Source organism: Fragaria vesca, linkage group LG1, assembly GCF_000184155.1.
Source record: "Fragaria vesca subsp. vesca linkage group LG1, FraVesHawaii_1.0, whole genome shotgun sequence".
Lineage (NCBI taxonomy): Eukaryota > Viridiplantae > Streptophyta > Magnoliopsida > Rosales > Rosaceae > Fragaria > Fragaria vesca.
In genome coordinates, this window is record NC_020491.1 from 11,746,436 (window position 1) to 11,761,762 (window position 15,327).

Here is a 15,327-nt window from a genome sequence, read left to right on the forward strand (position 1 = left end):
AACGTGTAGATCATCTCTGCAAATTTTTTAGCTAATTTGGTTTATCATTAAGGCACTCAAACTCGATTAAACCAATAGACGAACTGAATTTGTCGAACTTGAACCGTTCATGTTTATAACAGAAAAACGCAGTTTTGAGTGCCTTAACGATTATCAAATGGGCTGAAAATTTAGCAAAGATGATCTACATGTTAGTCCCTAAAGACTAGACGGTGGAGATGTGAAAATTACGAACGAAAAGTAAAGTCTAAAGTAGAAATCTGCACCGTAAGAATAAATAAGGACATCCTTAGCATAGAATGACTGTGTGTGTATATATATATATATGTCTCTTCAAATTAGGACCTCTTTACCATAACTATGGTACAAATTTCCTTAATTTGACCCACTTTCCTATCATATTTTTCGATCATAGTCGGCTAATATCTAGATATACATGACTTGATCATCTCTGCAAATTTTCAGCTAATTTGGTTATCGTTAATGTATTGAAAATATATTTAATCAATGAACAAACCGAATCTGTTCATCATAAACCGTACATTCTTTTAATTATAAATCACAGTTTTGAATGCTTTAACGATTATCAATTTGACTTAAAATGTGTAGAGGTGATCTACTCGTATATATCTAGAAGTTGAACGGTTAAGATGAGAAAATATGATCAAAAAGTGGGTCGAATAAAGACGTTTGTACCTTAACTAAGATAAGGAGGTTCTTACCTGATCAGCATTGTGTGTGTGTGTATAAAACTGAATCTTGACAGAATTCTTGATATGATGGTATAGATTGAAATGTTCTTACAACTGAAGGGTAGATGCATGTAAAAGTCCAAACAAAATGAGTTCGATAGACGGTTTTGACCAAAACTACACGTAAATAAATTAAGGTGAAAAGAATCAAACGAAATAAAGGGTAAGGATGAAAATGTAAAGTCGATTAAAAATCAATGATATTATGTGCCATAATTTTCTAAACATTATAGAATCAAAATTGAGATGTAAAGTGATAGTTCATTAAATAAAAATTTGACTGAAAGACAGGTTCTAGTCATCTTTTGCCTTGCATTTCCGCTGTAAAAAAAAAAAGAAAAAGAAATCATAGAATAGTAATTATTTTCAAGACTCAAGACTCTTACTTTTTTTTTCTTCTATAAGGTCTTAAAGATTTACAAATTATAGAAATCATAGAAGAGTTATTTTCAAGACTCTCGCCTCCTTTCTATAACTTTATTTGTATTTATCTATCTATCTTTTTTTTTATTTTTATTTTAATTTTAAAAAGAGTGAATTGTAAATTATATAGTGTGTGTTGATTATCCTCAACTAAAACTTGGAATGAGGTCACCTACAAGATAAAATCTATATGGGTACTTGTATATCTAAGTTCAATAAATTAGTGATATAGAGCTAAAAAAAAAAAGACAAAACCCCAATTAATACTTTATTAAAAAGATAAAAAAGCGGAAGCAATAAATTAAGAGATGGAATCTTGATAAATTGACAGTGATGGATCTATCTATGTTTTTCCGATATCACGTACGCGCAAAAAGCCAGAAAAGCTAGAGAGACAAGCTCATAAAAATTATAGTTCCATGATATAGATAGAGAGAATAATCACACTCATTTTCCCTCCATTACTTAATTAACACCCTCCCCTTCATTCTTAGAGAAACAAAGAAACCATTTTCTCAGAGAGCTAAGATTAATTATAATAGAGCAAAGCAGAGCAAAGCAAGTTTGTAATTGCAGACAGAGAGCCAGAGAAGACTGAGATAGAGAGAGAGAAGAAGAAGAGGGTCACATGCCATGTGAGTAACCTGGCCTTTGTCCAATCCTTCCCACTTTGATAAATACCCTCCTTACCTTCCTCTCTCAGACTTTTGACTCTCTCTCTCCTCTTCCCCTTTCTCTCTCTACAAACCCAGCTTAGGTTCTCAGAGCTTCTTCAATGGCAGAGCTCAGCACCTAGACCACAACCCATCTCTTAATTTCTAGCACCCAAATCAGATAAAAGATGAAACCCCACAGACCCGTTTCACCACCCTTCTTTCTTCTTCTGCTTCTTCTTCTCTTCTTCCTCTCTGCAACTCCTTCTTCTTCTGCAGCTTACAAAGACTCCCAGAACCTCTTGAGCTTCAAATACTCTCTTCCCAAACCTACCCTTCTCTCCAATTGGCTCCCTGACCAAAACCCATGTCTGTTCTCCGGCGTCTTCTGCAAACAAACCCGGGTCTCCTCCATCGACCTCAGCTTAATCCCCTTGTCCACCAACCTCACTGTCGTCTCCACTTTCTTAATGACCATTGATTCTCTTCAATCCCTCACTCTCAAAACCACCGCCCTCTCCGGCCCGGTTTCTTTTCCGGCGAAATCCAAGTGCAGCCCTCTCCTCACCTCCATAGATCTTGCTCAGAACACCTTGTCCGGCCCAATCTCTACTCTCTCCAACTTGGGCTCCTGCTCCGGTTTAAAGTCTCTCAACCTCTCCTCTAATCTACTCGATTTCAATGTCAAAGACTCCACCCCGTTCGGCCTCTCGCTCCATGTCCTCGACCTCTCCTTCAACAAGATTTCCGGCCCCGCCGTGCCGTGGATCTTATCCAACGGCTGTGCTGAGCTCGTGCAACTAGTCCTCAAGGGGAACAAGATCACCGGGGACATGAGTGTCTCCGGGTGCAAGAAGCTCGAGATTCTTGATTTCTCCTCGAACAATTTCACCCTCGAGATTCCATCGTTCGGCGACTGCTTGGTTCTCGACCGCCTCGACATCTCCGGGAACAAATTATCCGGCGACGTCGCAAATGCTCTCTCTTCCTGCAGCCACCTCACGTTTCTCAACCTCTCCATCAACCATTTCTCAGGCCAGATTCCGGCCGTTCCCGCCGAGAAGCTTAAGTTCCTCTCCCTCTCCGGGAACGAGTTCCAAGGTACAATTCCACCCAGCTTGCTGGGTTCATGCGAGTCGCTACTGGAGCTTGATCTTTCGATGAACAATCTCTCCGGTACTGTTCCCGACGCATTAAGCTCGTGTGCTTCGCTGGAGACTCTCGACATTTCCGGCAACTTCTTCACCGGCGAGCTGCCCGTCGAGACTTTATTGAAGCTCAGCAAGTTGAAGTCTGTGTCTCTTTCTCTCAACGATTTCGTGGGCACTCTGCCGCGTTCTCTCTCCAAGCTTGCGCATTTGGAGAGCTTGGATCTCAGCTCCAACAATTTCACCGGTTCTGTTCCGAGCTGGCTCTGTGAAGGTCCCGGGAACAGCTGGAAGGAGCTGTATCTTCAGAACAATAAGTTTGGCGGGACTATTCCTCCATCTATTAGCAACTGTACTCAGCTTGTGGCGCTAGATTTGAGCTTCAATTATCTCACTGGCACCATCCCTTCGAGCTTGGGGTCATTGTCGAAGCTGAGAGACTTGATCCTTTGGTTGAATCAGCTCAGCGGGGAGATTCCGCAGGAGCTGATGTATCTCGGGTCACTGGAGAATCTTATTCTCGACTTCAATGAGCTGACCGGGACGATTCCTGTTGGGCTGAGCAACTGCACCAACTTGAGCTGGATTTCGCTGGCCAACAACAAGTTGAGTGGCGAGATTCCTGCCTGGATTGGGAAGCTTCCGAAGCTGGCGATACTTAAGCTCAGTAACAACTCGTTCTATGGGAACATCCCACCGGAGCTGGGTGACTGTAAGAGCTTGATATGGTTGGATCTCAATACAAACTTGTTGAATGGTTCAATCCCTCCTGGGCTTTTCAAACAATCTGGCAACATTGCGGTGAATTTTGTTGCTTCCAAGACGTATGTGTATATCAAGAATGATGGAAGTAAGGAGTGCCATGGAGCAGGGAACTTGCTCGAGTTTGCTGGGATAAGGCAAGAGCAATTGACCAGGCTATCGACCAGAAACCCCTGCAACTTCACTAGAGTTTATAGAGGTATTCTCCAACCAACATTTAATCACAATGGGACGATGATTTTTCTTGATATTTCACATAATAGGTTATCCGGTAGCATTCCAAAAGAGATTGGGAGTATGTACTATCTCTATATTCTGAATTTGGGCCATAATAATATATCTGGAGCGATTCCAGAAGAGCTTGGGAAATTGAAGGACCTGAACATTCTTGATCTCTCGAGCAACAGCCTTGATGGAAGCATTCCTCAGACTTTGGTTGGCCTTTCCATGCTGATGGAGATTGATTTGTCAAACAATCATCTGTCTGGAATGATTCCAGATTCAGGGCAGTTTGAGACATTCCCTGCTTACAGATTCATGAACAATTCAGACCTTTGTGGCTACCCATTAAATCCCTGTGGAGCTGCTTCTGGGGCAAATGGAAATGGGCACCAGAAGTCTCATCGACAAGCGTCCTTGGCAGGCAGTGTGGCAATGGGGCTACTGTTCTCCCTTTTCTGCATCTTTGGTTTGCTTATTGTTTTAATCGAAACCAGGAAAAGGCGGAAAAAGAAGGATTCAAGTCTTGATGTTTATGTGGACAGTCGTTCCCACTCGGGTACTGCCTGGAAGCTAACAGGTGCCCGAGAAGCATTGAGCATTAACCTTTCCACATTTGAGAAGCCACTTCAAAAGCTCACATTTGCAGATCTTCTTGAGGCTACCAATGGTTTCCACAATGACAGTCTTATTGGCTCTGGTGGTTTTGGTGATGTATACAAGGCCCAATTGAAGGATGGCAGCATTGTAGCCATCAAGAAATTGATCCATATCAGTGGACAAGGTGATCGTGAATTCACTGCTGAAATGGAAACTATCGGGAAGATCAAGCACCGAAACCTTGTTCCGCTCCTTGGATACTGTAAAGTAGGAGAAGAACGGCTTTTAGTTTACGAGTACATGAAGTATGGGAGTTTAGATGATGTTTTACATGACCAGAAGAAAGGTATCAAGCTGAGTTGGTCTGCAAGGAGGAAGATTGCCATTGGGTCTGCAAGGGGACTGGCCTTTCTTCACCACAATTGCATTCCTCACATCATTCATAGGGACATGAAATCGAGCAACGTCCTGGTCGATGAGAACTTGGAAGCCAGGGTCTCCGATTTTGGAATGGCAAGGCTTATGAGTGCAATGGACACTCATTTGAGTGTGAGCACTCTGGCAGGCACACCTGGTTATGTCCCTCCAGAATACTACCAGAGCTTCAGATGTTCTACAAAAGGCGATGTTTATAGTTATGGTGTAGTATTGCTCGAGCTGCTAACAGGAAGACGTCCTACAGATTCAGCTGATTTTGGTGACAATAATCTTGTTGGTTGGGTGAAACAGCATGCTAAATTAAAAATAAGTGATGTTTTTGATCCAGAGCTCATGAAAGAGGACCCGACCCTAGAGATTGAGCTGTTGCAGCACTTAAAGGTAGCTTGCGCCTGTTTGGATGATAGGCCGTGGCGCCGCCCTACGATGATTCAAGTCATGGCAATGTTCAAGGAGATCCAAGCAGGATCCGGAATGGATTCCCAGTCAACCATAGGCACTGACGATGGAGGTTTTGGTGCAGTTGAGATGGTTGAGATGAGCATAAAAGAAGACCCTGAACCGGGCAAGCAGTAGCTTCAAAGCTTAAACCAATTTTCAAGTGAATTCGTTGGAAGAAAGAAGAACCAAGGTGGGGATGATGATGTGCCATAAGTCTCCCCAAAAGTTTTCCCTCTTCTTTCCAACTTCAAATGCTGTGGAGCTGCTTCTGTATGTGTACCAGTTAATGTATGTAATCTTTCATTTTATACATAGGAGGTTGTTTAACTTGTTATAAATGTGTATATAAACAGCTTCAGTTGCTTTATGCTTTAAACTTGATTCTCAGTTCATCTTCGTAAGAGTTCAGAAGAGGGCATTGGATTGATAAATTCCTCAAAACAGAAGTAGTTGCATCCCTGACCTCATTGATATGACTAACTGGACAGTCTTTTTGGCACTTGCCTCCTAGCTTTCCTCCTAGATTAGCCAAGCTGATTTGTTTGCATTACTCTATTCTGGTACCCCAACTTTTACTCAATTATATTGATGCAGCATGCCATAACCATGTGCCCTGTGATATAATACCAAGAACAAATGCAATACTAATATCCAACACCATCTAGGTTACTGATATTTATCTTCCATGTATGGTAGATGTCTCAAGTTCGAAGTTATAGAAACAAAAAGAAATAGTCGAGAAATTGTTTTCTCCTTCGTGTATCGACTTTGTTAGAACAACGAACACGACGAAATGTGGATCGAAATTGCAAAATACAAAACATATAAACCGAAATTGCAATCGGACCAAAAATACATTGCATTTCTCTGTCAATTCAGATTCCGAAAGAACAAAAATCAAACCAGCAAAATATTAACATCAACACAGACGTGTGGCACACATCAAACTCAAACGAACCCACCAAAAGGACTGTGTACATGAATGCAGAAAATCCCTAGTTACAAAACAAGATTACGAGCGTACATAGCCAGTGGACCATTTTCTCTCTTAATCTGAATCCTTCTTGATCCCAACCTAGACATTTTCATAGCGGAAGAGCTCTTTCACCATTCCCATCTGTGCCTGGTATGGACCATTTGGTGAGGGAGGACAAGTCCCAATCCCATAATTGCAAAACGTAAGCGCAAAATTGGCATGCTCTCAAAGCTGTCAAGCACTTTGTATTCAACGTTTTCATCCTTTCCAAACAAGATCCATAAACAAATAGAAATTTGTCTGGTTTTCTTCGACAATGTGCAATGGTGCATCACACGTGCTCTGGGTCTTGAAGATCATATAGTTTTCTGCCATCCAGCTAGGAAAATGTGTTCCTCTAATTTAAGCACATAGAATACAACCCCCAACCTCCAAGAGGAAAAGAAAATACAAACGTTGCCTTGAGGAACATTATCAAATATCAACTTGTGAGGTTTGAGATCTTGACTCGATCACCACGGGGGGATGATAAGGGTCTTTATGTCTTGCATGTAAAATGAAGAGAGTTTAAGCAAACTGGAATTTGCTAGAGTTCTTCTAGGGTTCTATGACTTCTATCCCAAGGGAATGCAATCGGTTAGGGTCGTCTATGTATGCATTCACTTGAGCTTTGCAAAACCCCATCTTCATTCGCCAACTTCTATTGCCATGCCAGAAGCACCATGATCAGTACCATCAACCCAGTTTGTTTCCATAACGTACTGAAAGAGAATAACCACGAGACAGACTGACAGAGTAGAGGTCTTCTCCTGTTTTGGCCACGCGTCTCAGTAGGGGTAGAGTTGTAACTCCGGTGACGTCAAAAGTAAAAAACAAGGTTGTGGGGCTTGCCACCGCGTAGGCGCGGAATGAGTGCGCTGTGCTAGACTTCTAATCAAGCGAAAGGGTTTCCGGTGCCACCTTGCGGACGAGGGATTACGAGCAAAACCTCTAGTCACCTGTGAATCGATACTCACTGTTAGAGCGAGCAGAGCAATAATCAGGAAGAAAGGGTGAGTCCGAACAGGCTCTGAGAACTAAGGCGAGGTGCACTTAGAACTTAGGGTTTCGAGAAGCTCGAGAGTTTGTAAGTATTTTTGTATGATTTGATTGTGTGTGTCCTTTGATTGTGTTGTCGAGCTCCTATATATAGCACCCTGCTACCAGCTGATAGATCTTTAAACACAAACCCAATCGGACTCAACAATTAGAATTCCACAAGGACACAACTCGCCCGCGAACTGTGCTACCCATGTGACACGTGTCATAACAGACTCCGCCTAGGCTTCTACTATCGCCCCGCCTCGCCAAACACTGTAGACCCTTACGCGAACTGAAACGAGGATCTCGCAAGGTATCAGAGTCCTTGCCAAATTCTACCTCGCGCGCTGCCAGGGCTCGCTACCCTACATGGGCTTCACATTTAAAAAAGGGCCACAGGTACTGGCCCAAATGTTATCCAAAACTTATTGCGAGTCTTGGACCAAAATCCCCGGTAGGCTCAAACACCTCCCTCGCCTTCAACTCAGTCCCATCGAGAGAGGGAGGCCATGAAACTACAAACGAAAAAGAAAAAGAAAACCATTGTTCCATCAAACGAGAGACATATTCCAACTTATTAATAACGGATGGATGCAGTTTGATGATCAAATCCTCATAAACCCACAAACACGGCCTTCATTTATACGTACGTGGACAATATGTATTGAAATACACCGAGTCCGTGTGATTGTAAAATATACACACGCTGGATAATCTGTACTGATATCATGATAAAAGAATATGAACTTCACATACGAAATCGATCTTTATGAACTTATGCAACTTCTCACTTTTTCCTATGTGAGATTCATACTCATAACACGCTATATATGCATTGTGACAATTTTTCAAGTCATACATGCAGGCAACTTATATAGGTAATGTGGAAACCGTGTGGTTGTCTGACATGCACACGAGTGAGACAACCCGCTCTGGTACTTCATTCATATATAAAACCAAATAACAATATATAAGCAACTCAACACTGATTAACTTCAAAGCCTAGATTTGTGGTTGATCCGATTATACGTAAGTCGTTTCGATTTAATGACTTAAAAGGAAGAAAAAAAATTCATCTATAAACCTTAATATTTCCAAGCATATCGTGAAGTCTTCCCCACCAATCAAAATATATATATATATATATATATATATATATATATATATATATATATAATGGAATGATTTCTATTGTTGCACTACTGTTTTTGGACCTATAGCTAATCATGCAGAGGAATTTATTAGAGTTAATAATTTAATGAAAAAGAAATCTAGAACAAGGAGATTTAGGAGAGGGATGGATAGTGCCGAATGGTTGCGATTGAAAGTGAAGGTGCCAACTGGTATTGTCTCTGGGTTTGCCCTACAACGTCGCCCTCTATAATACAGTGATGTACTTCTCCAGTCCCACTTAAAAAAGACCTAATTAGGATTTAGGAGGGACATTTCATACACCCTTCAATCTAGATTAATGAGAATTAGGGCCGGGGATGATATAGTTTTGGAACCTCAATATATCGATCTTCTCGTGCAAAACTTATGGTTCCTTGATCCAGTGGCGGAACTAAGAATCATATCTTATGGGATCCGAACATAAACATGATATACCAAAATGATTATATTGAAAATTTGTTAATTAGAGATATTTTATGTGGTCTTGAAGAGTATATTTTACATCTTATTAGTTTGTTAACTTTAATCATTTTATCTTCTTTAATTTTTTTCTTCAGTTTTTATATGTCTTTTTTGGAAGGATCAACCAAATCTTTTCTTTTATTAGACTCCAGAGATTAGTAAGATGAGAAAAGGGAAGATTAAACAAAACAATAAGTGTATAGTTATATGACTGTGCCAAGGGTTAGGGGGGTCCGTCTGTTAATTATGTTCATATTCAGTTTGATTAGCTGCATTTTGGCTCTCTAAAATTGAACCTACACAAATGATAGGAGGGGTTCGGACCCTTTCAAGCAGCAACATAGTTCCGCCCCTGCCTCGATCGCAAGAAGGTGATGTGCAGACGAGGGACAAATTTTCTGTCTATGCATCGTATTCTTATTCTTATTGTATCAAGGTGACTTAGGTTTTGAATTTTTGTAAATTTTCATATCAACAAAGAGGTAATATACTAATATATATAGTTATATAACATATACTTCAAAAAGTTGGCTATGACTCTGTTAGGGTTCCTCCTTAGCTAGCCGGAAAATTATTCAAGCACTCTGAGAATGGCAGCGTCTTCCCTTCTAGCGGAGGAAACGCGTGGTGGTGGATCTTGAGGGGGGCGCCTAGAGCTGATCGATGACCCTGGTTTCTTCTTGTGTGTTCGATGTTTATCAAAGAAGTCGGTGATGGTGCCGGCTTTGATGGCGGTGTTGTCGGGAGTTTGGCGATTGAAAGATAAGGTGGTGATTCATGAAGAGGCCGGAAGGTGGGATCTTCGAGTTTCAATTCAATGAACAAGAGGAGAAGAACCGGATTCTTCACGGATACCTTTCGTTTTTCAACAACTCCATGCTGATGTTGACGGAGTATGACGGCGTTAACGATCTGAAGGATGTTTCGTGGAACTTTTTTGAGGTCTAGGTACCGGTGTCGGTGATCGACATGCCTTCATTTTATTATGCGCAACGAGAAGGTTTTGATCCGGGTTGAAAACATATTGGGGTCATATATATGTTTAGATTGATCAGTCGGCGTTGCAAAGGAAGGACACCATTTGAAAAATATGTTTGCTTCACGACGTGAGGCAGCTGGGAAAGAAAGTTGATGAAGGTTTTGTGTTGTAGTATTTTTTTTTTTGGTCGAAATGTGTTGTAGTATTTTGTTTTGTTTTTGTTTTTTTTTTTTTTTTGTTGATACGAAACTAAAAACATTACAAAGACAAATCTTTCGGACAACCCGAGTTAACAGTATCAAATAGCAGCGCTCTAGCAACAACTGTTGAGTATCCATCTTGCCACTCACGACCATTCGGGAGTTGGTGGCCTTCATTTGCAAATGCATCCGCCACAAAGTTTGCCTCTCTGTATACATAGTTAAAGCAAACTGAGAAGAAAAAGGTAGCAATAGTCCGAATATCTTGGACAATCTTCTGCAATCTCTAAGGAGGGGATAATTTCCCATTTGTTTGTTACTTTGGTTAATGAAAAAAAGAGAGTAGAGTATCTATTTTGTGATATCACTGTTTCATTGATCAATAATATCCTTTAGCATTCCAAAGTTTAGTTGTAACCCTATTTAAGTGAATCAACTTCATGGAACGGATTCTACATACCAAGTAGGTGCAGTTGCACAATTAATGTGTAAGTGCTTAATTAAATCGCCGTGTAAGGAAATCAAATAAAGACTAGTGACCCTAAATTTATTATTTCAATTTCATTTTTGACCCTTATTTCTTTCTTTCAACATTTTCTTCGACCTAGTATTCTCACCTCTTTAGTTGGAAACACTTGAGATTATTTGTTTAGAGTTTTAATATTGTAAACGATATTAGTATATATGCATATAGTAGAACGTAAATAACCGGATCAAAATACTGTATATTTTCGCAACGTCATAGCTAAATGTTTATACTATAACTTCATGCAACAAACTGTTCTTGGAGAACAGTGGAGAAGGGTGTCATAGAGAATTCCTTACGAAACGTAAGACCTTGAAATTAGGGTTTAAGGGTTGCGAGTCACGAGGGACCACGTGGTCGTCTCCGGTGGCTCGGGGTCTGCATGCATTCTGGGGTTTGTGGCTCCTCCTTTTAACGTATATTATATTTTTGTAATTAATTTAGGGGAAAAAATGGGGGATCAATCAAAATCCATGTAGTTAATTTGGAAGTATACGACTAAAAATACGATGCTGCATCATACAGTAGTGAGAGCTAGATAACCAAATTAAGAGGTTTAACGCATAAGTTAGTAGGTCTCACGTGATCGTGTTGTTTATGTGTTTCTGCCTCGATCAATTTATTTTGATTTCCAAAGCCGAGCTTTGTTTAATAGAGCTAGCTTTGTCTTGTAACAATTGGCATGGAATGGAGGAGGAAGTAGAGGAGTAGGAAGTTGGTGCAATAGGAGTCGATCAACGTGAGCAACTTGGTAAAGGTGGCATGGAATGGAAACATAGGTGAGTGAGTATTCTAGTTTGCCCCAACGTGCAAGTCCCTCTCCTTATAGTGTTTGAAAATTCTTGACACTATTAGTGAACTGTTGTTTACTAATATTAGATATATCGCAATATCTAATATATCTAGTCTTTCATGTATTGTTTAGTTCGCGAAAAAATAAGCAACAACAAAGATAAATTGTTCATTTCCTGCGTAGGGATGCAAAAGAAAATGAAATACTTTACTAAATGAAGAGAAAATAGAAGGAACGATTCATTTCAAAATTCAAAAGACCAACTTTTTCCTATTTATTATTCACACAATATTATTTTAATTATTTGTTATAATTAACAACTTTTTAGATATTTTTCTTATATTACCAAACACCGGTACCGGAAACATAGGTTTTTTAAGAAATTTTATTTCCATTCTCGCTTTTTCATTTCTCGCGGGAAAGAAAACCAAACTGGACCTTGTTGTTATTAACCAATTCAAACGAGACCTTATGTTGATGTAATAAGATTGGCATTAGAGTTTGAAGATCGATGAAAACCGATCCATAAAACCTAAACAATGGATGAGACCTTAATTACAGTACCTTACGTAGCATAACTACCGGCCGAAAGTAAATTCAGAATTTACATAACCTGAAAAAAATAACAAATAACTATCTGGCTAAGACTTACTTTTAGTAATTAATCAACACAAGAGGATTTAATTCCATTACGAACGTGATTCAGGCGCAAGTATACAATATAGCCAAACGTGTATCTGGTAATTGCCAACGAATAAATATATGCAGAATCTGCAATGAACTATCATATATAAACCCTCGATGTTTAGCTCAGTTGAGATTATACACAATACAAAAGGTACATCGATCGTACCATTCATATAAACATGTACGTCCGTAAACATAATTCCAATCAAGATGCTCTCACAGTTTTTGTATCACTCTATTAATTCTTAATCACAAACTTTGAGAGAGTTCCATATTACGATCACCAACATATATATTTGAAATTGTTAGAGAGAGCCAAATTGTGGTTTTCAAATTTGCATGCCAGCTACCAAAGAAGTAGCAATAATAATAATATTGTATATGTATTGCATGTTTCTTGGGTCAATGGTAATAGTTTAACTCCTACGAACTGTCTAATTCCAAGTGTACCGAGTTGGCAAAACAAATAAAAACCCTAATTTTCTTTTAGCCACTGGAATGATGTGCATGCCCCCCTCGACTATGTTTAGCATAAAACAAAAACAGCATGACATATATGATTCCCGATTTATACCCTTTTAAAAACGAGCAAATGAACTGAAAAATAATTTTAAAAAAAATTTCTAATTTGAAACTGTGAAAGGAGATCTGATGATTCCAAGCCCTACTCAAACGATAATTAAATCATGATTCTATATAACCTTGATTATTAGGGTTTATTTAGACCCAAGTTCTAACTTCCAGCTTCATCACTTAATATGATTAGATTATGATCAAGGATGGATCACAGGTAACATACATGATATACAAACATCATGTAGGTTTTGTTTTGGCCAGTAAATTAACGGGGGGATTTGTCCAAAAAGAAGAAGATCGATGAAAGTATATGATGGGGTACGTGGGGCATGAAATATTTAGGTAAATTTTCATACATATAAAGCAAATGGATTATTCTTAGATTTCTCATTCAATTTATGTTCTATGCCAGTTATTTGGTTTTGTCTTATATCATGCATGATTGGTGGAGAAGTTTATTATGATGGGCTCCAAAGTTGTACAAAAGTTTCATAGGTTTTGATTGACCCTTTCGAGAGGAAACGGAAACTGGAAAGTAGTGATAATGGAATTCCAATCTGAGAAAATCAGTGAAAGTCTGTAGGGATGCAGACAATACCAAAATAATGGTACTTTGGTTCGAAGAATATATATCAATGACAATGCATCCTGGTTTCGGTACCATGCATTGGAAAGTGAAAGCTGCTAGCTAGCTCTTCTTCATCATTGCAATCTATTGCTGCCCCTTGATGATCTCAGACATGAGAATCCAAGTTATATTTTCTGTAGCAAGGTGATGAAAGACTATCTGCTACTGAGAAAAAGTCAGAAATTATACGAAGACGTACCATCTGGTTTTTTGTTGCCTCATGTATATAGGCTAATCACGGAGGACTGGTATAAGATCAATTTGGCATGTAGATTAATTTAGGCCGGTCTGTACCAAGTCTACGCAAATAGTCTAAACATAGTTCACTGAGAAATTTGTCAATTAAGAGGAAATGCGGAAATGTGTGAAAGTATAGAAATTGATTAAAACACACTGAAATATACCACACACAAAGTTTTTCAATTGTTTGATGCAAAATCTCAATGAGAGAAAAAACACTAAACACGATTATTCCTTTAATCTTCAAACAAAGTTTACAAGCAGTAATTCTCACACAACTACAAAGACATGTATATGTTTACAATTCTCACTTCTCACACAAGTGATTCAAATCCATGTATCTCTACAAAGAGAAACTGAATCAAGGACATTAAGACTAACAACACACTCAGTTCTCTAGTTCTTACACACAACTAGGTTCTGGAACAAAACCTAAGACTTAATCACTCTTTGGTTTCTACCTACCGATTCTCACACAATCAATATCCTTTGGTTCTTCTACACAACCAATTAGCTGAGATCTGCAACACAATCAGCTATCTTCCTCCACCAGATCTCATCTTCTGCAATCTCAAATGCAACCTAAATGTAAGTAAGAAAGAGAAACTCAGTCTATAGAAAAACACACACAAGCCATTTGTATATTGATCATGAACAATATCAATTCAGAATATCAAAGTCTCTATTCAATCACAAAAAAGCTTAATTTTTACAAAACACAGCAAAAGCAATTTATAGAGTGTATGACACTCCCCCTCAACTTATGCATTTCAATGAGAAGATCAATTTTCGTTTCTAAAAAGATGCAATCAGTCAACCATCATTTTGCACTTTCCAAAACTCATAAACCAGTTCCATGCTATAACACAACAATTAGATATTCCACAATTCAATTTCTTAATCACCAGAGAACAATGATTATGCACACGTACGTACATGGATGATCATATATGTTTTAACATCTCAAGATTTATGCAGATAAACATTTTAGTGCACATGATATGGAAATCAGATATCCTATAATAGCTCAAGATTATGCACATAAACATCTTAATGTACCTGATAAGGAATTTTCCAAATACAAGACTTTTCACCAAATTTCCTCGATCAAATTTATAAACTCAAAAGAGAGATCAACTTACCATATTTCAGATGTTTGAATCTCATTACCTTGTGAATCACATTTATCTCTCAAAATACCTCTCATCATGCTGCTTTCTTGATCTCTGATTTTTCCATTCTTCCTTTCCTAGTTTCATTAGGAATTCTAGTGTTGAATAGGAATTGCCAATATACCAACAATGTGGAAATCTGGTACCATGCATGTAGATTAATTGTACGGTTGAGATGTGGAAATGCGGCCTGAAAGTGAGCGAAAATAAAGAGGTCCACACTTTAATTTCAAAGCGGGACACCGCTCTGAAAGAAAACTATATATTTATATAGGAAAAAATTCAGTTTACTACCCTGAACTTTAGGTCTAAAATCAGTTTGATACCTCATCTTTTTTTAATCAGTTTCATACCTAAACTTTCAAAATGACATTAATCTCGACCAAAATGACTAAAATA

At 38.8% G+C, this 15,327-nt stretch overlaps 1 protein-coding gene across 1 annotated transcript; it reads left to right on the top strand.

The window, feature by feature from the left end:
- The first annotated feature begins 2,016 nt into the window (after nucleotides 1-2,016).
- LOC101312480 (systemin receptor SR160-like) lies at nucleotides 2,017-5,904 on the top strand. Its single transcript, XM_004288043.1, has one exon. It carries the CDS (start codon nucleotides 2,017-2,019, stop codon nucleotides 5,569-5,571), a length of 3,555 nt encoding a protein of 1,184 aa, XP_004288091.1. The 3' UTR covers nucleotides 5,572-5,904.
- The last annotated feature ends 9,423 nt before the right edge of the window (nucleotides 5,905-15,327 follow it).